Here is a 25,548-nt window from a genome sequence, read left to right on the forward strand (position 1 = left end):
TCAGGTCCTGTATACTTTTCCTCGTTTCATCATGCTGTCTAGCTGAGTTTTCTTGTATCTCCTTCAGTCTCTTTAGGATTATCACTTGAAATTCCTTGTCATTCATTTCATGGGCTTCTTGTTCTATAGGATCTAGAGTTTGAGATTTATTAACTTTTGGTGGTGTATGTTCTTGGTTTTTTACATTTCTGGTATCTTTTTTGGATGTTTATTCATTTTGGCAGGGAGTTTCACTGTGCACAGGTTTGACCCTCTTGACTAACTAAGGTATGGCTGTGTTTGTCAATTTGGTATGAGTACCTCTGTGACTGCTCAGTTGGCCTCTAGTGTCTTGTGTGTGTGTTTACCTCGGGACTTGGGCCTCTCCGGGAAGCCTCCTCTCTGGTCAGCTTAGACTCTACTAGGCTGCTGGACCTCGGGACGGTACCGCAGGGTGTGTGGACTCTTTTGATCTTCCACTTCCCTTGTAGTTCTCCCTGTTCCGTGTGTTCTGGTCCTGGCTGCTGGATCCCGCCCTGCCAGCCCCACAGGGTATGTGTGTTCTGCAGAGTCTCCACCTCGCTATCCAGGCGTTTCCCCACTCTGTGTGCACTAGGTGGGGCTGTTGGACCTTGCAGAGGCAGCCCGCAGGGTGTGTAGTTTTTTGCAGAGACTCCGCCTCCTTTGCCGGACCCCTCCCCACTCTGTGTGCTCAGTACAGGGCTGGGGCATGTCTTCTGCAATCCTCGTCTATCAGCTGGGACTTCAAGCCTGTGCTATGCCCCGCCCCGCCCAGGAAGACTTTCAGGTTTCTGGTAGGGACACTCTGGGTGCTTTTGTGGCTCTGGATAAGGCTTTCTCTGGGCTTCTCACTTTCCTCCTGGTATTGCGGTTATTGTGTAGTTGAGTTATCTCCGACACCAGGGTGTGAGCTCCTTGGGGGAGGATTCCACAGCACACAGTTCCTTTTTGAATCCCCCCAGCACAGGCCGACTTCGGCGCCCGCCGGCAGTCAGCTCTCCGGCAGGTTCAAGTGAGCTCGAGAGCGCTCCGGCCTCACCTCTCCCAACCAGAAATCAGTTTGGGGTTCTTCCGAACTGATGGCCACAGAGATGGTATCTGCCTCCTGGAAACAGGAAGTTTACCTGGGGCCGAAGCCCAGGGTGTGGTGGAGTCACAATCTGGGCGGGCTCCTCTACCCTGCCTTGTCGACGCTGGCCGGAGGCTCCCCCCGCCACCAGTCCTGCCAGAGATCTGTGTGGGGAGTGGGATTGTAGGCTGGTCCGCAGGCCCCGGTGGGCCCTGCGCCGAGGCACACAAGTGGCACGGCTCAGTGAAGAGCCGCACCAAGTGAGGAGGGCAGGCCTGGCCGATCTGAGCCGGCCAGCTCCACCCCCACCCGAGAAAATGGAGGCAGCGCTGGTGCCGGTACCTAGCCTGGTGTGGTAGGCGGGAGCCGGACAGGCGTCTGCCCCACAAGCGGGGCTGGGCTGGGGGTCACTCACAGAGCTCACAGAGCTGGGCTGATCCAGCGCCTTCCTCTCCGTTTCTGAGTCGTTGCTTCCGTCTTTCTTGGCCTTTGTTGCCTCGAGCTGCTCACTCGGTCCCGCTGTGCGGCTTGGGCACTCTCAGGAATCTTCTTTTGTGTCGGCCCTGAAACCTCGAATCTGTAGTTGCTTTTTTGTCATTGTAGATTAGTTGATCAATGATTTATTCTTTTTTTGTTGCTCTTGGAAATGCAAATAGTACTCTGGCAGCACAGCGCACACTTCTCAGGCTCACGCTGTCTTCTGGCACTCCCGCTCCGGACCCGTCGCCATCTTAAAGTCCCGAGCCCTTGGGAGTCTTACATAGCAGTAAATGGAAGGGAGGAAATAGGGAATCGGGGACAGCTTTTAAATTGACTTTTATTCTGCTTAAAGTGAAATGGAATGATATGACCCTGCTTGTAGACATATCTCTGCGGCACAGTTCCAAGGAAATAAATTCTATATTGATGCTTAACATTAGTGTTTCTGTATTAAAATAAGTTCTTCCAATGTAGTTTATAACAAATTGAACTTTTAAAAAAACTTTTATCAGTGTTATTGCTTCATGAGACTATATTCACTTTAAATATTATTGTTCTGAGATAGGGTCATTTGGGGGGAAAGGGGGCTTTATACTCTTCCTGTTATTTCCTCTTTGTTTAGTAGTTTTCTTAATGATGACATAAAACACATTTATAAAATAAATTTTCCAGTCTGTTAACTGTAGGAACTCTTAGCTATCCCATTTGCTACTTTCCTCTAACTATCCTTTTCCTTCTTTTGTGATACTGTACCCTTCACTGCTTCCTTGACCAGTCCCTGATGCTCATCGATCTTTACTCAGAGCTTATTTTCTATTGTCCAGGCACAATACTAAAAGCTGGAGAAATAATCTTAACAAAACACATGTTAGTATATAGCCCAGTCTTGGTAAATTTGGAAAGGCTGCTTGATAGAAATGGCATCCAAGGTAAGCCTCAAAGGATAGATAGCAGTTAGCCAGATGTAAATGGGGGTAGGAACACTTTGCAGCATGTGCAAAGGCCCTGAGACAGAAAGCCAGAGAGCAGTTGGGGAACTACTGGTAACTTGAATGGTTCAAAGAGTAGAGTTAGAAGATGAGGAAGCATTATAAATGAGCCAGAGAGATAAACTTATGAAGGGCTCTGGGCATAAAGAAAAGGGGTTTAGTGCAACTGTGTGGTTTTATCATAGGAAAAAGGATTGCCAAACAAACATTTTCTCCTCCTAGAGTGTCATATGCTAATTAAAGTATCTAACTGAAGAAACATACATTCGTTTAGAAAGCATTCTTCAGTGCCAACCTAATTCTCGAGGAAGAAGAAAACTGAGAAACAGAACTTCTTTTCTAAAATTAATTTTTACTACAGTTCAGAGGCTTTCTGAACAAGTTAATTTGAGCATGATATTATTTAACTAATAACAGGTAACTGTGATGAATCTCCATTTTTACATGATCAAACTAAAAAAAACAAAGAAGACCTAGCAATGCTTTGTTTGAAACAAAAGCTCATTATCAATGAAAAAATTATAGTCCCTGTAAAAAAATTAAAAGTTACTCAAAGTAGTCCTTTCAAAAGTACAAATGAGAGCTGGCATTATTTAAATTGAAGGAGTCAAAGAAAATACTTGGAGCTTTTAACTATTGCCTTACTACTTCCCCAAGTGGTATGAAGTCAAAAATTTTTTTTTCTGTCAGCCAGAAAAATTTACACAAAATCTTCTTACATCACAACAATGACACCATTGACACATTTTTTAAAACTAGTATTTAATAGTGCCAAATGTTTAATTTTCAAGTTATTACATTTTCTTAATTTTAGGTAGTATTTTCTTTTTGAAACACTTCATTAATTTCAAGCGCAATTTTATATATTAGAGTCATATTTTATTGTTCATAATTTTAAGCATTAAATTTTACTTAACATTTTGAAATATGTTGTTAAATTTTGTGTTGGGGGCCGGCCCAGTGGCGCACTGGATAAGTGTGCCGCTTGGGAAGCGCGGTGGCGCTCCCGCCCGAGGGTTCGGATCCCACGTACAGACCGGTTCCCGCTCACTGGCTGAGCGAGGCGCGGGAGCAGCACCGAGGGTTGCAATCCCGTTGCCGGTCCCCGGTCCGGTACGGGGGCAACACTGAGGGTTGCAATCCGTTGCCGGACACGGAAAAAGATAAAAGAAAAAAAAAAAAAAAAAAAAAAAAAAAATTTTGTGTTGGAATTGTATTAAATGTATAGTGTTAATAACCTCTATTTTATGAATCCAGAGTTTTTATTTTGAAAACATAAATATTGAAATAGCAGTATTACCATTTTACTCTGGTACTATTTTCATTAGCAAAGAAATTAAAAGGCTCTTGCATCTGTCTCATTGAAGATGGTGGGCTGAAGGTAGATGGTGATCATTTGGGGAGAAAGAAAAAAAAACTGATGGATTTCAAATAGAGAAATGAGATAGAATCAACAAGATTTGGCAATTGGGGGACATATTGTATGTGGAAGAAGAGAAAAAAATGGTACTGTGCCTTCTCCTATGGACTTTGAGTAGACATAGTTATGAACATTACCATTCACATTGAGAGGAACCACAAGACAAAGAGAACTAAAGCTGAGAAGAGAGGGAGGGAAAACAGAAGAAAGAGCAAGAAGACAGCAAATAGCATCAGGAAATGCTACAGTTTTAATCATTAAATATTCAAAAAGTTAATACCCCTCCCCTGGCCACCTCTACCCTGTTTTTTGGAAGCTTTACATATATACCAAATATACCAGGATGAATTTGGGAGCCCTTCTGAGGCAGCAGAGAGTTGATATTTTAAAGGAAATAGACAATGAATGACGGAGGGCTGGAGGTGCATCTCACGACCCCCTACAGCTCCTCAAACCTGAGTTATCTTGAGTCAGTCTCAGTCTGCTGCCTACAGATTTTTGCCAGTAAGTGTGGTTAAGAGTAGTTTCAAATCTTATGGCTAGGAGTGCAGTGTATGTACAAGTATGTGGAGGACTGATCTGATGAGAATATGAATATATTTTCCCAGAAAGATGATTCTCTGCAGTGATTATTTCCATAGTATTATTAGGATATTCCTTGAATACATTATATATTTAATTACCTGTTAATATCTGGCCAAGGAAGCTTACTACTTTTATTTGGAACTTGCAATACATTTTCACATTTTAAAAAATCTTGTTAGACAATAATTTAGAGACATAACTACTGGAAACTACCTGTACTTTATATTAGTAAATGTCAAGTTTGAAAATTTTGTTAAGGTGGGTCAGTTCTGAGAGCATCAGGGTAGATCACTAAGCTGCTCTAATTTGTGTTAAGGAGACTGTATTTAGAATTTCTCTTTATTTTTTAACTTGTGAGCATTTTAATTTGTTTCCTCTTTTTTTTTTTTTTTCTTTTTTGGCCTCTCTCCTATTTGCTGCATATTTAGAAACCCATATTATCCTTGATGTGAAAAGCGTATTTTATATAGCTCTTTTATACCAAATTTGAAAATTCTAAGGAGAGGGCTTAAAGTTTTAATACTCTGATTAATTGCCCAAAAGGCTGAGATCATTAAGAAGCTTACTGAAGAGATATGTTGTGCTGTAATTTTGTTGCTGTGATTTGAGTTGTGAAGAACCGTAAAAAAGCCCATGTTTGGCACTGGTCAGATAGCTGTTTTGGTACTCAAGTGGCACTCTGATACTTAGGTCTTGGCTTCTTTTTTGTCATATTTAAAATGAAAATGAGGTCGAGGACTTCCAGAGCTTTAACACTCTTTGATCTATCAAATAAAAATGGTTTCTAAAATATTAGGGCAGCACATCATGAGGTCCTACTGTATACAGGCAATGTAGGTGTTTTCTTTTGAATTTTATTTCAGAAATCTCTACCACAGGACCTCTTGGCATGGGAAGCACGACCACCAGTACCACCCTTCGGACCACAACTTGGAGCCCAGGAAGGAGTACTACCCCATCAGTATCAGGAAGAAAAAACCGAAGTACCAGCACCCCATCTCCGGCTGTCGAGGTGCTTGACGATATCACCACACACCTCCCGTCAGCATCATCCCAAATCCCAGCTCTGGAAGAGAGCTGCGAGGCTGTGGAAGCCCGAGAAATCATGTGGTTTAAGACCCGCCAAGGACAGATAGCAAAGCAGCCTTGCCCTGCTGGAACTATAGGTAAGTCTGTTCTAAAGAGCTAAGCTGAAGGTGTTCTGCTACTTTGGCTTGATTTGCTGGAGTTCTTTTCTTTTCTCTCCTTCTCTTTTCTTTTCCTTTGGTTACTACATATTTTGTTGCTCACATTTAATTGAATTCTGAACACAGCTAAATTACAACTTAAAGCAATATATTTTCAGAATTTAAAAATGCAAAGAGGTCACAGGTGAGAATTTGGTGGGAATATGTGAGGTCAGTAGTTTTCACACTTAATGTCATGTCTCTGGGTCAAGTGACAGTCTGTAGGTGTCAGCTCTTTTGTCCAGCAGCCCAGAGTGGATCACTTGATTGCTCTCATGCTTGTCACCAACCATCAAATATCAATTGCAGAAAATGAGGTTGGGTACTTCTATATTAGGAGATGATCACTGAAACTATCTAAAATTTAACAAAAGAGAGTTTCACTTTCTTGGTTTTTATAAAATGTACTTTTTTTTTTTTTAGGAAAATGCTTTAAAATATTCAGAAATCGTCTTTACCTTTATGAAAAGGGGGAAAGATATTGCTTCCGAAGTTTCTGTGGTATTGGAATTAGAAAACATATTGAGACCTCTGTCTTGCTTAGCTCTGTCTTCTTAGTTCTGGGCCTCAGTGCCTTTATCTCTAAAAGAGTAATAGCAACCCCTCTACTTCAGATATGTGTTATAAAGACGAGTGAAATACTGTACTTTATTTGAAAGCACTTTACACTACAAAGATATTTTGTTATTGTTCTGTGAAAATTGGGAAAGAGATTTAAAGGAATCTTTCTGAAACCCTCGCGGTTACTGTCAATACACGTCAATCTTACTTGACCCTTCTCTGTCCATTCTGTTAGCTTTGTCCAGGCCCTTGCAGTCTTTCACTTGAGCTATTGCAGGAGCTTCCTCACAACCTCCACATCACTCCCTCAAATTCATCCTTCGTGCCTCCATTTACCTTTCTAAAACCTAAATCTCATTTTTCTTCTCTGCTTCATGTTCTTCAGTGATTTTTCAGCACCCACATATGATAGATGGGGGAGTTTATTATCTGGCTTTTCCCACCTTTCCAGCTCCATTCAATACAACTCCCCCATCCAGTAAACCCTAGTTCAAAAAACGCGAAGTTTCCCAAACACACTTGGAATGTCTTTCCCACCTTGTTTTCCTGAAAAACCTGAACACTGATTCCTTTAAGACGCAACTGCTACCTTTTCTCTGCAAACTGAAGCAATTAGCTCACAGAGGCAGGAACCACATTTATCTAATTCATAGGATTATTCCCCATACCTAGTGTAGTTGCCAGTAAAGGCTTTAAAAATATTGAATATTTTTGTTTGTTGTACTACATTTCTCTAATGCCAATAGATTGCCAGGCACTGTATCTGGCGTTTTAATAGACATTATTATGTCAATGTAATTATCTCATTTTTATCTTTGCTCATATTTAAATGCAGCATGGATGTGGAGTCATTGAAAGAAAAATGATTTGAGTATTTGAAACAGATGCATTTCTCTCATTACTATAGGTGTATCAACTTATCTGTGCCTTGCTCCTGATGGAATTTGGGATCCCCAAGGACCAGATCTCAGCAACTGCTCTTCTCCTTGGGTCAATCATATAACCCAGAAGGTAAATCTTGTGACTGACAAGGAAGTCTTTGTTAAATCCATATCCTCTGTTGTTGATTTTAACTGCTGAAAACAAAGCTGTTAAGATTTTTTAAAAGAATTAGTGTGGAAAAATCCTGCCACTTTCATTTCATTTTGGATTTAATGAAAACCCGTAATATGCTATGAGCTAATTCTAGAAATTGTTGTTTTTAAAGTGCAAATCCATGAACTTCCTCTAAACCAGACAGTATTGCTTATAATAATTTTGTTATTAATAAAATTTCTATCATATTGTGAACTACAGGTACAACAGGCATTATGAATCAAGCAAACAAAAGCTTCTAACATAAATACATATGAATTTTCCTGTGAAAATAATAAAACAATTTAAAGGTCTGTCTTTGAAATCTTGTAACCTAATCATTTGTCAGTGCTAAAAGTATACACGTGTGACAAAATCTTGCAGACTCAAATTTACAGGGCTTATTTGGTTGTAATATGTTGAATGTTTTTATTATTAATGCACAGTGGGGCTTTGAATTGATTTCATTACAAACAGAGACCAGATGTGTATTTATGCCAAAAGGGCTATGGGATGAATCCTTATTATAGCAATTTATGTGGATTTATGCACTCCTAAAATGGAGAGTCCTTCTATGGCACATTAGCTATGCTGAGGAATTTCTGAAAGAGATTCTTCCTGAGAGATATTACAAATGATGGCCTTACTAAAAGCCTGCCTATGCCATTTGCTCTTTTTTTTAAATTTGTTTTAAGCCAGGCTTATCCACAATAAGATACTGTACAATAATCCATAAATATCTACCCAGTAGATCATTTAGCAGATGAGCCATAACTATCTATTTACCCTAAATCATGGAAGAATAGTGGTTATATTGACTCTAGTTACCCTCTTACATATGCATCTCTAAACTTGTTGCTATTCACAATGATGCTTCTCCAATTTCAGCACTGTTCCTGCCACAGTTTTTATGTCCTTCGATTTTATTACAATGTAGCTCAGACCCCAGGGCAAATAAGTCTTGCTAGATGTGATCGGATTAAGAGATCAGTAGCATATCTCCTTACATTAGCAACTTTTAAAAAATATTCCCTAGATACTCAGCCTGGGGGTTAATTTAAATTTAATAATAACTCATCTAGAAAGCTGAGTGTTTTCATGATAATTCCTGACTATAGTTGGACTATTTCATTGCAGAAATTACTGGGTAACTTTGACTGATAATGATGCTTAATTCTTTTCTTTCCTCTGCAGCCCTGCTAATCTTAGGACAAAAGAGATAATTCCTTTCAAATACCAGACAGCTGTTGCCTGTTTGATTTATTGATGGGATGTTTTTATTTTGTAATAAATATATCATATTCTTCTAGGGCATTTTTGTTTAACTCTGTAGTCTATAAAATTATGTTATAATTATATTAAAATTAAAGAATTTAGGCAATCGGAACTTACAGCAATATCTTCGATCGATTACTCATAAATTTATAAAATCTTCAAAAGTATAACAGGAAGCTTTTGAGCACACTGCATCAGCTTATGTAACTGGCTGAAGGTCAGTGGTGGAGCTGGTGTTTTGGCTGGCTCTCCTTTCATCATGACATCATGCTTAGCCACAACACTGGTTATGCTGCAAGTCGATTTTGATTGGCTTCACATCCTTCCACTCCCTCACCTAGGCTCTCTCTCTCTCTTCACTCTGTCCAATCTTTACCTGGTCATGTCCCTTATACCTGCAAATATCTATGCTACTGATTGAATATAAATGATAGTTGAACAGGTTTCTTTACCACAAAACTTCACATCTTTTTAATTTTAATTTTTATATTGAGACTAGTCCTAACACCTTTAAATATTGGTATTATAAACATTCAATTGATACTCTGTACACAGTATTCACAGTTATTCATCCATATTTTCTCTCCCTCCTTCCTAAAGCGTCTTCCACAGAATTCATTTCCTCCCTCATCCCTCACTCAGTACCAGAGTCCCAACACCGGTGGGACATTTGAGGAGGGTTTCTTTATATGGGTGCAGCAAAGGCACACTGCAAGAAATTGAGCAGGAACCCAGAGCTAGTAACAGGAGAGGAGCTGTTCCCAACCCAGGCCTGTAGGAGATCACATCAAAGGAGTGACCAAAAACTGGAAATGGAGTGTCCTTGAGAGGAAAGATGACATAGACAGGGACTCAACCTAACTTCAGGCAGCCTTTCAGAGAGGGATCTAAGGGAATCAATACCCTGACCTCACTCACCCTTCTCCCTCCATTCACCTGTCCAGCCACCCCAGTGGACAAACTCAGCTGGAAGCCAGAGAAGAAGGGTGCTCTTAATGTCTTCCACGTAAGTCCATCTGCTAGGGCAGAAAGCAGAATGGAGGAGGGTGCAGAGTGGCCCTGAATTAGCAAGTGGAAGGTACCCAACATAGTCCTCAGTAAATGAATTGGGATGCTTGCTTTAGTTTGAAAAAGCAAATTTTACATCTGCATTTCTCTTTAAAAATTAATTATGTTTTTCCCCTCAGCATTCAGGCTAGGAGAGAGAACACAGGGAGAGTTGTGATGATTTCTGACTGAGATTGAGGGGGACAGAAAAAGAAATGTTGGTAGGTGGGTTGGTGGAAGGGTAGATGGATGGATGGAAAAATAGAAAGATAACTAGATATGTAGAGAGATAGATATATGTCTTCAAATTAATGTTTTAAAAAGTTTCCAATTTTTATTGAAAGCCAACAAGTTAGCTCAGAGCCCTGCCTCATGGAACATGTGGCAAAATAATCCTGTTTTCTCACCTTTCTTCTTGACTACTATAAAATCATATTCTCTGGCTTCAGCTTGATCTCTAGCTTAGACTGTATTTCTCAAAAAGGAGTTGTATCCTCTATTTTGCATACCTTTAAAGAATTTATTGTACATTGTAATCTCACCAGTCTTTTTTTTTTTCCATTTAAATTTGGTGATATTACAATTCTGAAGAGCTTCCTTATTATTTACATGCAAAGTGAGGTCTGCTTCCTACTCCATTACCCAGTGCAACTATTATGTGAAAAAGAATTGCCTGAATTGTCAGTGAGAATAGTTTCTAGCAAACTGAAGTGCCTTTGCTTTTGTTTTTATACAAGCTACTGACAGACTTTGAGATAATGCGAGATTATTCCTGTATTTTCTAAAAAAGGATGGGAAGATCTAGAAATGATATTGCTATTTTACAATATAAAATAAGCCAGTTATTTGCCCTAGAAGACTAGGATGAATCTCTGTCCTGCATCTTAATTTCATCATTTTAACTTCTTCAGATCTAGTGTGGAATGAAAGTAAATTGCTTCCTAATTTTATCAGAGACTGGTGGGGTTTCTAAGACTTTAGACTTATTTAATCTGCCTCCAGATGTAAGATAGAATCATTTTATTATTTAAATGCCAGCTTTACTCAGTTGTATAATAAAAGGTAGATCTTTCAAAGAAATGGTAGCTATGTAGCTGTGTACTAAACCACTGTAATTCCTTCATGAAATGTTTTGGCCCCTGATTAATGGTTGACATAATAAAGCTCATAAAATATCAAAGCTGATTTCAAAGAAGATTGTTTTCACTGTGTCAAAATTTAAAACATAAATAGTATCTATCTCTGTCATAATTATTATCCTTAACTAAAGCTTCAGGGTTTCCCTTCCCCTATTCAAGTTCTAGATATAATCCTACCCTATCAATACAGGCATTAATTTACTACTCCTCACAAAACTGATAAAATTTCTCTGTGTATTTGCTTATTTCTGAGAAATAATTTTTGTAGAACTTAGTAAAAGAAATGTTAGAGGTATACATTTTAATGAAAGTATAAACACATTTATACTTTCAGTCCCACCTCTGTGCACAGAAAACTTGAGGCAGATTCAAGATATATGTATGGTTTTGTATGGAAATAAGATCATTGCAGTCCATAATAACTGGAGTGAGAGATATAAATAAGGGATCAGAAAGAGAATCACTTCAGATGCCCCTGGAGAGAACGTGGTCAGTAAAGGCCCATTGGGAAATGTGGCTATGGCGTGGAGTTGAGGCTGCAGTGGTTGTGGAAGAGTCCCAACAGCACCATCACTGAGTCATGTTACCTAGAAACCCCGGGATGGTTTCCATTCCCTCACACACTAAGCCTGTCAGGTGTACTCGTAAATCGCTCTCAAGTCAGGCCACTGCTTGTCACTTTTCTCTACTTCTGCTACATTAATTCATAGCAACTTCTACTCACCCCAGGTCTCCTTTCATTTACTCCTGAGCCTTCTAATATGTTCTCCTGATTTTGATTTCAAATGTAAACTTGATTAGACTGCTCCTATGTAAACTCTTTAGTACCTTCCCATTGTTTTTAGCACAGTTCCCAAAATCTTCCTCAGAACTTCCTAATGGGGACTACTTAATCTGCTCCTTTCTCACCTCTCCAGCTGTCTAACCTCCAGGTACAGTGCCCTCTGTGCAGTTCCCCTAAGACTTCATGCCCTTCAATCCTAAAAGGTGTTCTCTCTACCTGGAAGCCCCACTCACATCCATCCAATTCCTTCTTTTTCATTCCATCTCAAATTAAATTTCTTCCTCAGAGAAGCACTTCCTAAAGTATTTCCTAATTTCTTACACCAGGTTAAAATACCTTTAAACTACTCTACCACACTGGGATTCTATATTGCACTCAAAATTAAAATTAAATAATTATACAGTTAAATGTTTAACAACTTTTTCCATTGCTAATAAGTAAGCTCCTTGTTAACTAGAAACCATTTTACTTACCACTGTGTCCCCAGACCTTAGCACAGTGCTATAGAAATTTAAATGTTGGTTAATGAACAAATGAACATATAGGCTGAATGAATCAGTTGGAATTATAGATAGGTAGATGTAAAGAAGCTACGTAGATAGAGAGATATATCTGTCCTACTTTTTAAAAAAACAATATGTATTGCATATTTAACACATACACATAAACAGTTCATGCTATGCAGGTGGCAATATTTGGATAATAGATCTCAAACTTTTTTTTATCATAGTACATTTAAGTGAGTCAAAAAACCCCAGAAGTCCGACTGCCCTGATTTTTTTTCTGATGGAAAAAGCAATATGTGGTAACAAAGAAATAGAAAGAAGCAATATATTACATAAGAACATAATGATTAACAAAATAAGACAATAGTAATTCTACAAATATATTCATTATTACAGGAATAAAATAGGTAGGAAACCATAACAAATGCAAGACACTATGAATGGTGCATTAATTAAAAGAATATCCCTTTGGAAAATTATAGGAATTCCAGCTATTTGGATACTTATGCTCCCAGTAGGAGTTTTGCAAAGTTACCAATCAGTTGTATCAAGTATTTACACTTACTGATGGAATAGTGAATTTGTATATTTAGAATATACTAGCCTCTCACCAAGTCAATGAATATTGAATTTTAGTATCTGTTAATTGACTTACTAGATAATCAATAATTAGCCCTAAATTATATGTAGAAATTTGAGTATATGGATTATAATCATATTTATTTCACTTTGTGACCACATAAAAATACTTTCATGACTCACCAGTGGGTGTGAATGCTACTTTGATCTACATTGAATTTTTTACCTACTTAAACTTGAACCCTGTAATGTATGCCATTCAGTCTTACAGCTATTTTAAGTACGAAGACCCTGATCATAGTTTACAAATTTCTTAAACTCAGTTCAGGTGTTTTCTATTATATGAATTTCTAAAAAGTACGAATTAACTATGTAATAATGCTTTAACACATTCTTCTTGTAAAATTTTAACATTACAGATGAGGATTTAGTTTTTGATTCTCACTTTTCAGGCTTTGTTTTATGTGTTTAAATATATAGATGTACACCTATATAAAAATAAACACAAAAATATTGTATATTTATTTTTCATAAGTAACATGATTATATACTACTTATGTAGTGTGGTTATATTTCTCAAATAGAATGCAAATATATATTAGTATATACATATAAATAATTTTTATACTTGCATTTATTTTAACTCAACAATATACATCCTGAAGATTGATGTTAACAATATTGATTTCCTTCATCCTTTAAACTATTGCATACTGTTACATGGTATGCATAAACTTGAGCAGTTCTATATAGTCATAACTCATTTTGTTTTCTGTCATAAACAAGTTGAAATGAGCATCTTTGAACATTTCTACTTGTATATCTGTGGGATTATTTTCTATGGTGATACTAATTAGGAAAATTTCTGGGTTGCACAGTCTTCACATGTCGAAGTTTAACAGACACTGGTAATTAGCTCTACATAGGGGCTATGCAAATATACATTACCAGTAATAGGTTATGGGGGTAATATTCATTTCCACAAACCCTTGCCAGCACTTGATATTATTAAACTTTTTTTTTTTACTCTTTTTAGAGTTAGACTTTTTCTGTATACCTGAAAATATGATTGTAAATAATTTAAGTGTTTCAATCACTCCGATTTATTTGTTGGTTTCTTTAACATTCAATTCTGCTATAAACATTAAGCATCCCTGAGTAGATAGCAAAAATCTCTTTGACTAAGAGTTATAGCTGTGCTCCTTGTAGCTTTCTGAATACCCAGTAGGGACACAGCTTACAAAGAGAATCTTTGCGACACAGTGTTCTATATTGAACTGCCTTAAAAAAAAGAAAAAAAGAAATAAAACCATTTCATAAACAATGACACTATATCCAGATGCTCCCAAATACTCCTCAAACTACAGTGGGCTTACATCCCAATAAACCCATTGGGGTTGAAAATACCATTAAGTCTAAAATGCATTTAATACACCTAATTTACTGAACATCATAGCTCAGCATAGCCTTCCTTAAACGTTCTTGTGCTTAGAGCACATTAGCCTACAGTTAGGCAAAATCTCCTAACACAAAACCTATTTTATGACAAAGTGTTGAATATGTCATGCGATTTATTGAATACTCAACTGAAAGTGGAAACCAGAATGGTTGTATGGGTACCATTATAAAGTGGAACCATCAAAAATTGGGAACCATCTGTATTTAAATAGTTGTGGAGCAGACTAAAGTTTGCAAAGCTACACATCAAATCATTAACAATCTCTGGAAAGAGATATTTAGAGGCAAAAGAAGAGATATTCATTATTTTTACATTGCACACTGTTATCTATATTGTGTAAATGTGTTATAATCCTGTTTTAGTTTAACTTAAAAATGATAAAGAATATTTATAACTTGGAAAATTACTGTTATGTACCTTTTTTTCTTGTTTCCCTTGCCTTACTTACAAATGAATATATATATATATAGTATTCCTATCTTCTTATTACCCAGGGCTATTGTCTGGCTAGGCTAAGGCCTGGAATCCTCACAGCGCCAATTGTCTAGCTCTTGATTCTGTTTGTGACGCCAATTGTAAAGCTAGGCGACCATGTCAGTTGTCGGCTCTTTTACCTGCTGGTAATCCTCCACCGACTGGGCCGATGGTTGAGCAAGGGCTGGATCTGGAGCTCCCAGACCCCTCAAGCCCATTCACAGACTGTGTCACAAATCCTTCACATGCCAGGCTGGGTCCCCAGACCCCTTACATGCAGATCTATGAGCCAGGTAACCAGCCAAAAGGTCCTTGGAAGCCATAGGTTGGAAAGCATGGCTGCACGGGGCTGGTGCCTGAGGCAGACGCCCGCCTTCCTGCTTCACTAAAACTCCTCTCTCTACTCTCTTTTTCTCCCTCTCTCTCTTTCTGCTCTCTACTGTCTCTCTTCAGAAGAACACAAGAATAGCAACAAAACTAAAAAGATACATTGGTGCACATGTACACTAACTACACACACACACACAATTTGCTTACAAAGGATGCCGAACCACACCCAGCTGGACCTGAGGCCAGGGCCCTGATGAAACTATTCTATTTTCCCAACAGCTATCAAATTTGTTCAAGTCATCATGGGGTATTAGTCTTTCTCGCTTTTAACATCTTTGGAGTGTTGACAATTTGATATACTTGTGTAGAATATACTTGAAAAATCAGCGTGCAGTTTCAGAAAAGGAAAATGATAGAAAGTAAGCAATAGTGTTTTGGGAGCAAAATTTCTTATTATGTAGTTATTAAGATGAAAGTCACTTTGAAAAGCAGCGATTTTATTTGACGTAAAATTTTCACAGAGCTTAGCAACTGGTGAGTATTTATTGTGAACCAAGTTCTAAACTAGGCACAAAGCAAAATTTGTATTTGCCTCTGAGAGCTTAGAATATGGTTGGGGACTCACAATACACACTCATCAAAGTCCAATTTAGAAACTCACAGAGAAAATAATAGGGCAAACCTTAGACTTAACCATCCAAATGGATAATTAAAGTGAGAATAATTCTTAGAAACAAGATTTCTCAGGAGGAACTTTCTGCAGACATGGATTTAAAGTCAGGTTTTGAAGAAGAAGATGAATTAGCAGGAAAAAATGGGGAGCACATTCTAAGTGAAGATGGAGTTTGATAACTATTTCTTGCCTCAGTGATTAAAACTTACATGCAAAAACAATTGTCAAAGAGACCAATAAAAGTATTATGTAAGACCTCTTTCCTTTGTATTATGTTTCAAACTTGTAGTTGAAATCTGGAGAGACAGCTGCCAACATTGCTAGAGAGCTGGCTGAACAGACAAGGAATCATTTGAATGCTGGGGACATCACCTACTCAGTCCGTGCCATGGATCAGCTGGTAGGGCTCCTAGATGTGCAGCTCCGGAACTTGACCCCAGGTGGAAAAGATAGTGCTGCCCGCAGTTTAAACAAGGTAAGGAACTCAGTTATGTATATCTTTAAAGTTCTAGTAAAATCATTAAGACTTCCCCACCTAATTTTTCTTCCTTCTGTGGACTCAGATCGTTCTAAAGAGAATAACCAGTTATATTATAATTACATTCAATTTGCTTTGCTATTTTATTATAATAATAGAACCATTTATCTTTTAATCTAAAGAAACAATAAATGATAATCTGTCCGTATACATTTTGAATTTACAATCCTATTTTCTATAGCAGTTACTCTGTTTTGTATGCTAAATTCTGATAGGGTTAACATGGATAAATGCAATTTATTTTGTTTTTCCTTTTTTCCTTTTAAACCTTTATATGAAAACAATTGATGATAAAACAAGTGTCTAATCAATAAGTAGAAATGTAGAAGATAGCAATGAGAGGAAATTAATAATGCATTATAGATATTTTTTAAATAAGATAATTTAACCTAATTAATTTACTTTTAAAAAGCTCATGGGACAAGTAATTAAGTTTTAATTTTTACTTCCTTCGATTTTTAAATTACTCAGATTTTGCGTTGCTACCATTAAAATTTAAAAAGTTTAAATGTATCTCGGCAAATTTGAGTTATAAATAATGAAAATAATTCATTTTTTAAGTTTCAGGGAAGATATATCAAGAATTTTTATTTTTTTAATTAATTTTTATTTATATTTATTTTTATTTATATAAAGTAAGCATTTTATTTAAATAAACATTCAGTGTGTTTTACATATTTATAAAGAATATCATTTATGTATATACAAAATATCTCATGTGAATTAACCCCATAGTGAAAAAATATTAGAATTGCTACCATCAAATGACATGTGTTTCCTGAATGTCACAGTGTAGTGGAGATGCTCAATGATTGAAATGTATTTTAGGGTCTTGAATTTCATGATAGTCTCACTATTTAAAAAAGCAAGAATTTGACGACAGACTAATTTTCCTCTATGGAATTCATTAAAAGAACATTCCCCTTTTAGAATGAAAAATGACTTTGGAGAATGATCTTTTAATATGTTTGGTTCTTCTGTGTCTTACTGGGGTAAGAATCTCACTCATCAAGATTTTAGAAATTTTTAAAATAATAATTGTTCAACATAGAAAAGCCAAATATTTTATCTGGCAAGTACAATTTTTTCTGCAATTTCATCTTCAGCCAACAGGTACAGTTTTATCTATTAGGTTTAAATTATTAAAGCTTTTTTTATGCTGAGCATAAAGGAGTTATTTTTGTCACTTATGCCCGTGATAGGATCACAATTAAGCCCCCAATAGAAAATAATCCACAGCCGCCTAAGTAATCTGGGCATGCTGTGATTTCCATGTGTTATTACTGGATACAATTAATGAATATTGCTGCCAGCTATTGTTATCATAATGTAGTAGAAATAGTAATTTCTGTTAATGTTACATATCCATAACATGACTTGTTATAGCAATACTTTGTATCTTTATTTAAAAATAGTGTTGATGTCTGACAATATCAGGTAAAGCTGGCAATTAATGTCACATTCTAACTGGCTACAGCTAATCAGCTTGCCTACTCTGAATATCAAATAACTAAGTAATGGGCAAATTTCCATTTGTGAAGCTTTTTAATGCTCTCTTTCGTTTCCCTTTTGGCTCTTTCCAATTGTTTATATAATGTGGTTTGTCATATGTTAATTTGCATGATGGGGTAAGGAGATGGGAGGGCAAAGGTTATTCACATGCTTGCTGGCTTGCTCTCATTTCCTGTGGTTCCCCTTTTCCCTGAAGCAGTTATAACCCATCAGATTTGCAAAGTCAACTCAGTACAAATCAATTGCGTTCCACATTGAAATTCTGAAGGGTTTAGAGTCCTGCAAAACCAAGATGGGAGTTAGTGATCCAAATGACAGCCCTGGCAATTTACTCGCACTCATTCCTCACTAAATTCTTTAGAGGAGTAATTGTGCTATGCTTATTGAAGAATGCGTGAATTAGAACTGGGAGAGTATTAGCCATACAAAAAGCACTAGAGTAACTGCTTCTTAAAACTAGGTAATTTTCTCCTTCAACAATCAAGGGTACTGAAGGGAAAAAAAGGAGGGAAGAGAAGGAAAACCCACAGTCTAGTTTATATAATTTTGGGTCATTTATGTAAACAAAGTGATTAAGCTGTTATTAATTACTCATTTTATCACCAGGAAAAAATGTTTGGGACTGAATATGAGTTTCTGTCAACATTTTGCCCAGAAAAACATCATTCTGTATGCAAACAAACAAAAACAGGCTTTTTAATTCCACCAAAATTGCTAAAAATGTCTAATTTTTTGTTATTGAAACTATCAAAAGCAATTCATCAAGAAATAAAAGTAGTGATAAATCAGAAGATTAATCACATTCTTTTAATCAGAAATTATTGTTTTTGTATTGGTTTTTGTCCCTTACAATCAAATAGTCATAGTAGTGGGCATTTCTATTTTCCCAGTAAACAGAATTTTTTTGTATGTATGAATGAACATTGATTTGTGGTGCACGTTAACCATCTATATTATCTATAGACCACAAATAATCTACTATCTTTGAAAAACGAGTTCCAAACTTTTGACATAATTTACTTAACTTCATATGTCTTCATTTGTGGCACATAAATTAATAACTAACCTGATGTGAAATGGATCATTTCAAATGAATAAAGTATATTGACTTTTACTAATTTCTACTAAATGTATTTAAAGATTTCTTGCTATCATTAACAGCTTTATACCATCCAGTTTTCATTAGGGTTGTTCTAAAAGGGTTTGGCTACTATTTTTCAAGCCATTGCTTACATTTTGATGCTGCTTAGCTTTCATTTTCTTCTAGAAAATAGTGAACAACAAAATAAGGTGTTTTGTGTAGATGTGTTCTTTTATTTTTTCTTGTTTTCTTCTGTCACTAACTTGTTTTTTCTATTTAATCTGCTGTCTTAATGGATTCAGCTTCAGAAAAGAGAGCGCTCTTGCAGAGCCTATGTCCAGGTACTTTCTGCGTTTTTATCAATGTGTTAAGTTGTTGAATTGTCTCTGTTGGTGACAGCATGTGTGGACATCTGATACAGAAATGATAATGTACCCTTATTAAACTAAAGGAATTTCAGGGAGGGCATGAAGGGTGGGAATGGAAAGACATATGAAAGAGTATGTGTGAAAAAGAAATTTGGCAGTGCCAATGCTCTGTCACACAAGAGAAGCACAAACTAAGAAGGAATTGAGGTGCTAGTGTTTTGACCATCACTAAGAGGTGAGTTGGGTGCGATATATAAATCTCTAATTTCTTCATAGAGGTGCATATGAAAGCATTTCATGTGTACATTGTGCCAGCCAATGTTTGAGTAGGAAGTCATTTGGAAATCACACTCAAAGTCACACTCAAAGTCGTATAAGACAATGAGTAGTCCAGGTTACTTGGAATATGCTTCTGTTCCAAAATAGAACTGTTTATTGGCTCATGGAATACTTGTGACTCTCTTACTCTCTCATTCATTGTAAAAATGTTAATCCCAATGTCAATGTAGTTTTTATCCTAACATGTTCTAATTTATTTTTAAGCGGCAAACCATTCCTATGTTTATGGGTTTTGTATGAAAGAGAACAATCCTAGAAGCGAGATGCCTGTATCCCTGTTTTTTTGTTTGTTTGTTTTTCACAAGAAAAAAAGGAAGTGAGGAAGGAAGGAAAACTTTATTCTATATGTACACATATCACAGCATTTTAAAAGAAGAATTCCATCTGCTCTCAAGAACCAAGTTAATGGTTATAAGATTGGCAGTCTAATAACTAAACCTTATCAGTTTATTCACAGTTGAACATAATATAGGGGCACTGACTTCTTTTAAACCAAAACTCTAAAGAGGTTAGGTTGACGTAAATACTAAATATCAATTTGTCCATTTATACATTTCTGAATATTCACATCAACTATTCTTCTAGGTAGTATAATTCCTTCTGGGAATTTAATTTATAATTAGGAAATGACTTAGCATAAAATCGTGGCAAAAAGAACTAGATGGCTTTGTGGGGAAGTTAGTCAGGCTGTCAGAAGTACAATGCAGTAAACATTTTAATCAGTGGAGATATCTCTGTGTGCTGGCTTTAGTCATTTAATTCTGGCTGGCAAATTGTTTTTCTTCAGCTGCCCCAGTTTTAAATTCTGTACATGGATTCCTTCATTTACTCAACAAATATTAGTGAACAAACAAACACATTCCCTGCCCTAGGATTTTACCATCCAGTGGACCATACTGATTAATAAATGTTAGCACATTAGCACTTCAAATGAGTTAAAATACTGTTGAGTAGATTTAACTTTCTTTAGTTATATTCTCATTCTGGTAATGTGTACTGATGACTTTGATTAGATTTGTTGTTTTCCAAGTCTCCTCAGCAACACAAGAACACATTATAAGTGGTCCCTATAAGTCATTTAAATTTGTAGATGGCGAACCTGGCCATTATGTGTTGATTTTGTAGAAGAGGAAAGATTGCTTTTTCTCACCCATCGCTAGATTTGTGGCTGAGATTTATATAACAAAAGACATTAACAAGAGAAAAGCCTACAATTTTATTGAATGTAAGTTTTATGTGACGTGGGATCCTCTGGAAATGCAGACCCAAAGAAACAGGGAAACCTGTGTATTTTTATGCTTAAGTTTGATTAACAGTGGACACTTATAGGAAAGTATGATTGGACAAAGTGGGTATGATCTAACAGTAATAAACTGGAGGGAACTCAGCAAGGCCTATTTCTTCAGATTCTTCTTGGCATCTCTGTGCCTTTGGCTCTGGGTATAGAGAGAGTATCTCTAGAATGGGGATATATTATGACTTGCTTCAGGCAAAGATGAGAAAATTATTCCTTGGTTTTATGAGCTGCTTCAGGGGAAAAGGGCAGAGGGGAGGGGAAGTGAGAATGACCTTCCTACTTCTGCCGTTTTGTCAAATGCCAAGGTACCATATTCTGGAGTAGCATGTTGTGAATCCCATCAATTCTTACTACTTTTATTATCAGGATATTTTTTTTCAGGATGAGCAATTTAAAAAAAATTTTAAAAATTAGTATGTTTTCTTGTGTGCCTCATTCTGAATTTGAAGCCATTAGGATAAGGATATAAGGGCATTGCATGAGTCATTTAAAATAATAATAAAAAAATGAATATTATTCACAATATTAACTTCCTAATGATATTAGGAAGTTAAGCTTTTAATTTTCATTTTATTTCATAAAATAATGGATCTTTTTGGGTTAGAAAGTGTTCAGATTTATTTTTCTAAGTTTTTGGGGAAATAATTGCACATATATATATGTAACCTACACTCTTAGTATGTGCGATAGGTAGAGAAAAGAAGTCATCTTCAGCACTGAAAGCTGAAGATCATTTTTGAGCAGTATTAAGATTGTTTTTGATTGCAGTCTATGCTTTCCATTTAATGGGGCCTTTGGGATAATTAGCCTTTCAGTATTTAGACTTATGAAATGCATGGTCATTCAAACATGAATCTCTGATGGAAAATTAAATAGCATAGTTTATTCAATGGCTGATTTCCTAGTGTTATAAATGACTGGCTGTGAATAAATGTTTCAGCTATTGCCTAAACATCGGATGAGACCAAATACAAACCCAGTATTGGTGGAGTGGAAATGTACTGTTCACTAATACACAGCACTAGTTCTGTTCATCTCAATGTAGATCATTATTCCATGAAATTCCAGAGAGAAGAATACTTTAAACTTTAGTCTATTCAAATTTTAAAGACTTGTTTTATGTTCCCTCTTGTTTTTATGTTCAGAGCACGTTTAAAATTACCTATGAGATATACTTAAAGTGCTTTATGCGTTAAATTTGAAATAAGACGGTTGTTTAGTCACCATGAGTTTCTTAAAAAATATGGCCATTCCATAGGCACAGCAAAGATTCTTGTGGAATTGATTTTGACCATTTAAATCCATTTAGCTTTCAATTATTTAGAGGTTCTGTATCAATTTTGAGTTATCTAGATCCATTTTTTACATCTTCTTGCTTCCTACCTTTTGTTTATTTTACAAACATAAAAGCACAGTGAAATTTGAAATGTCAGCTGTCAACTATGGTAATTGATCTGTAGGTGAACAATTAAAAGGTGGTTGGTATATAATTTTTTAAATAATACATGAATTTTCTAAAAGCCATTATATTCTTGCATCCTAAGAGTTTTAATAAAAACAAAAAAAGATACAATATATTTTATTTTTCTTTATTTAGTCACAATTTTTGATTATACTAAAATACTGCTTAACTACTGAAACATAGAAATTGATGCACCATACTAAAATGTATCATTATCATATTTTGGACATAATAACTTCATTTAAGAAGACAGCTTGAAATTTTATGCCAGAGAAGACTACTAAGGCTGTGTTACACATGCATATTAAATGGCTACTATGTTGTAATATGACCAGAAGGGATCTTAGTGATGACAATGAGTTAACTGAGACCTCGAGGAGGTGAAGTGACTGGGCCAGGGTCTCACGACTAGCATTGATGGTCCTGTTGTTGCTTCCTTACATGTTTCCTGTGCTGCTTCAATATCATGATTAAGAATAACAATGATTTCTGATTAAGAATAAATACATTTATTAGGCACTAATGATGAGGCCATCATTGTGCACAGCAATTGGCATACATTCTTATTTAATGTTCATTACAAACCTATAATTATTGCAATTCTTTTTTTGTTTGTTTGGCGACTGGCCAGTATAGCAATCGAACCCCTGACCTTGGTGTTATCAGCACCATGCTCTAAGCAACGGAGCTAACTGCCAACACAATTATTGCAATTCTTAACTTGCAGAAGAGAAAATGGAGGCTCAGGGAGGGTTAAATGACTTTTACAAGATCACACAATAATTGAGGGGGCCCTGAATTCAAAGCTAGGTCTTCCTGATTGAGTAGCTCATGCTTCTCATCCCTAAAATACTGCTGCTATAGTACTGACCTCATTATTGGTGGTAGGAGGCAGAATATATCATTTGGTTTATATTTATTGATTTTTTTTTTTTTTTTTTTTTTACTGTATTTCAGGGATGGAGCAGAGTAAAGCAGCCTTTTTTTCTTTTTCTTTTTTTTTTTTTTGATACTGTTGTCAAATGACTGTGTGGTAATTTACTGCCATATTAAGGTCAGGTAAAACATAATTTGCTTTGAGTCCCTTTTATTTTAAGAGGAGATTCTGATTAAAAAGTTAGCTTGAGAAAAGAAAAAAATAAGTAGAAGATATAATAACTCTATGTTAAAGGAAGAACTGTCAAACTGTTTTCCGAAGTGGCCACACCATTTTACATTTCTACTAGCAATGTATGAGGGTTCCAATTTCTCCACATCCTCGCCAACACTTATTATTTCATCCTCTTTATTATAGCCATGTTAATACTGTGAATTGCAGAAGTTCTTGACTCTAGTCATGGGATAGGGGTAGGGGAGGTTTGGGAGTGTAATTCATGAACCAGTAAAAAACACAGGGTTTCAAAGAGAGGTCTGTGGTTTTCATGAGAAGCTGGGCGTAGAGTATGACTTCCTGTAGCTTAAGAACAACTGCCTTCAGTTCTATAAATGTAACCAGAACTTAGATTTGCATTTTTTTTCTTATTTTAAAACCTCAAATTGCTATCTTTTAAATAGTAATGTTTGTTAGCATCATTCTCTTCTTTAGCAGGAATTATTAAGAACTTTGGTGTTTATTTTTAACTACTCCAAAAGCAGGACATTTATACTGGTATGTTTTTGTGTTGCTATAACAGAATACCTGAGACTGGGTAATTTATAAAGAACAGAGATTTATTTGGCTTACTATTCTGGGACAGCTGTGTCTGGTGCAGGCCTTAGGCTGCTTCTACTCATGACAGAAAGTGGCAGGCAGCTGACAGGTACAAGCAGATCACATGGCGAGAGGAAGCAAGAGGGAGAGAGAAGGTGCCAGGGTCCTTTAAACAACCAGCTCTCGTGGGAAGTAAGAGCGGAAACTCACTCACTTTCTATTAATGTGTTAATCTACTCATGGGGGATCCACCCCCATAACCCAAACTGCTCCCAAAACTGCCAAGTTGAGGATCATATTTTGACATGAGCTTTGGGGGGGCCAAAACATCCAAATTCTGTCAAGATTTTTCTACTGAAGAAATATATTTTCATTTTTATCAGCAATTTCTTTGTCCTCCAAATCTCAGAGGTTGTATATACTCCTTAGAGAGTCTGTGGTCAACCTTGCTTATGGGGTACTACAAGTACATCTAGATATTGATGTAAATACTTTGAGTCATTACTTAGATCCCGCTGTTACTTGCACAGCCAGGTTGAAAACTGATGCTAAAAAAGTGGTAGATAGATGTGAATTAGACACACACACATGCATGCGCGCGCACACACACACACACACAGAGACACACACACACACACACTCTGATCTTCTTTCCTTCTTCTTTTCTTTTGAAATGCAGGTGATCTGTGTGTTTTTGAAAGCTTGCAGAGTAGTTGAAACAATCCCCCTTCTTATTTCAATATGGAACTATACATTACTGATTCTATTTATTTAGTTTGTTTTAACCTAATAATCTATTGGAAATCTCTATCTTAGCTAACAGCAATGTGAAACCAATCTTTTTCTTGGACTGGAAAAACATCTCAGTACGTAACAACAAAATATTCCAGAATTACTAGTTGAGCACATGTGCCCAGTAATCTTATCAGCACTAGAAATATAGCAATGCACATAATAGGCAAAAATACCCCCTCTCTCTCCTAGGGCAAAAAATCTAATTGCAAAATATTAACAGTACATTAATATGTAAAATACATGGTATGCCAGATGATGATAAATGCTATGGAGCTAAATAAAGTACAAAAGCAAGAAATGAATTACTTAAGTGATATTTGAACAAAACTCTGAAGGCGGCAAAGGAGTTGGCTATGTAGATATGCAGGAAAGAGCATTCCAGCAGCCAAACAGAAAGTTTCTGAGGTGGAAATACGTCTGCTGGCAATTAAGGAGGCCAGTGCAATGGAGCGGAATGAAAGAAAAGAGGGTAACAGGGCATGAATCTTCAGTGTAGCAAGGGCCCAGATTCTGTTAGACGATTGTAAGGACTTCAGCTTTTATTCTGAGAGCCCCAGAAAAACCATTGCAGATTTCTGAACAGATGGATAGCATGATCTGATGTGTTTTAAATGGGGGGAATAGCCTATAGCAGGAAAAGTAGGGGCTGAAGCAGGGTGACCAATTGGGCAGTGATGGTCACTTGGATTAGTATATCAGTGTTGGATACTGAGATAATTGTTAAGATTTAGGAATTTTAAAAAACTGAAACAGGATTTGCTAAGAGGTTGTATGTGAGGTGTGAGAGAAAAAGAGG

General features: G+C 36.5%; 1 protein-coding gene across 1 annotated transcript in view; it reads left to right on the forward strand.

Annotated features, from left to right (window-relative positions):
• Positions 1 to 25,548, forward strand: part of LPHN3 (latrophilin 3) — a 291,801-nt gene that overhangs the window by 113,276 nt on the left and 152,977 nt on the right. The window contains exons 3-6 of the mRNA XM_008573340.1: positions 5,407 to 5,709; positions 7,238 to 7,341; positions 15,960 to 16,145; positions 19,104 to 19,142. Coding sequence (XP_008571562.1) covers positions 5,407 to 5,709; positions 7,238 to 7,341; positions 15,960 to 16,145; positions 19,104 to 19,142 — 632 coding nt within the window. The remainder of the gene's footprint in view (positions 1 to 5,406; positions 5,710 to 7,237; positions 7,342 to 15,959; positions 16,146 to 19,103; positions 19,143 to 25,548) is intronic.

This window comes from Galeopterus variegatus, unplaced genomic scaffold (assembly GCF_000696425.1).
Source record: "Galeopterus variegatus unplaced genomic scaffold, G_variegatus-3.0.2 Scaffold905, whole genome shotgun sequence".
Lineage (NCBI taxonomy): Eukaryota > Metazoa > Chordata > Mammalia > Dermoptera > Cynocephalidae > Galeopterus > Galeopterus variegatus.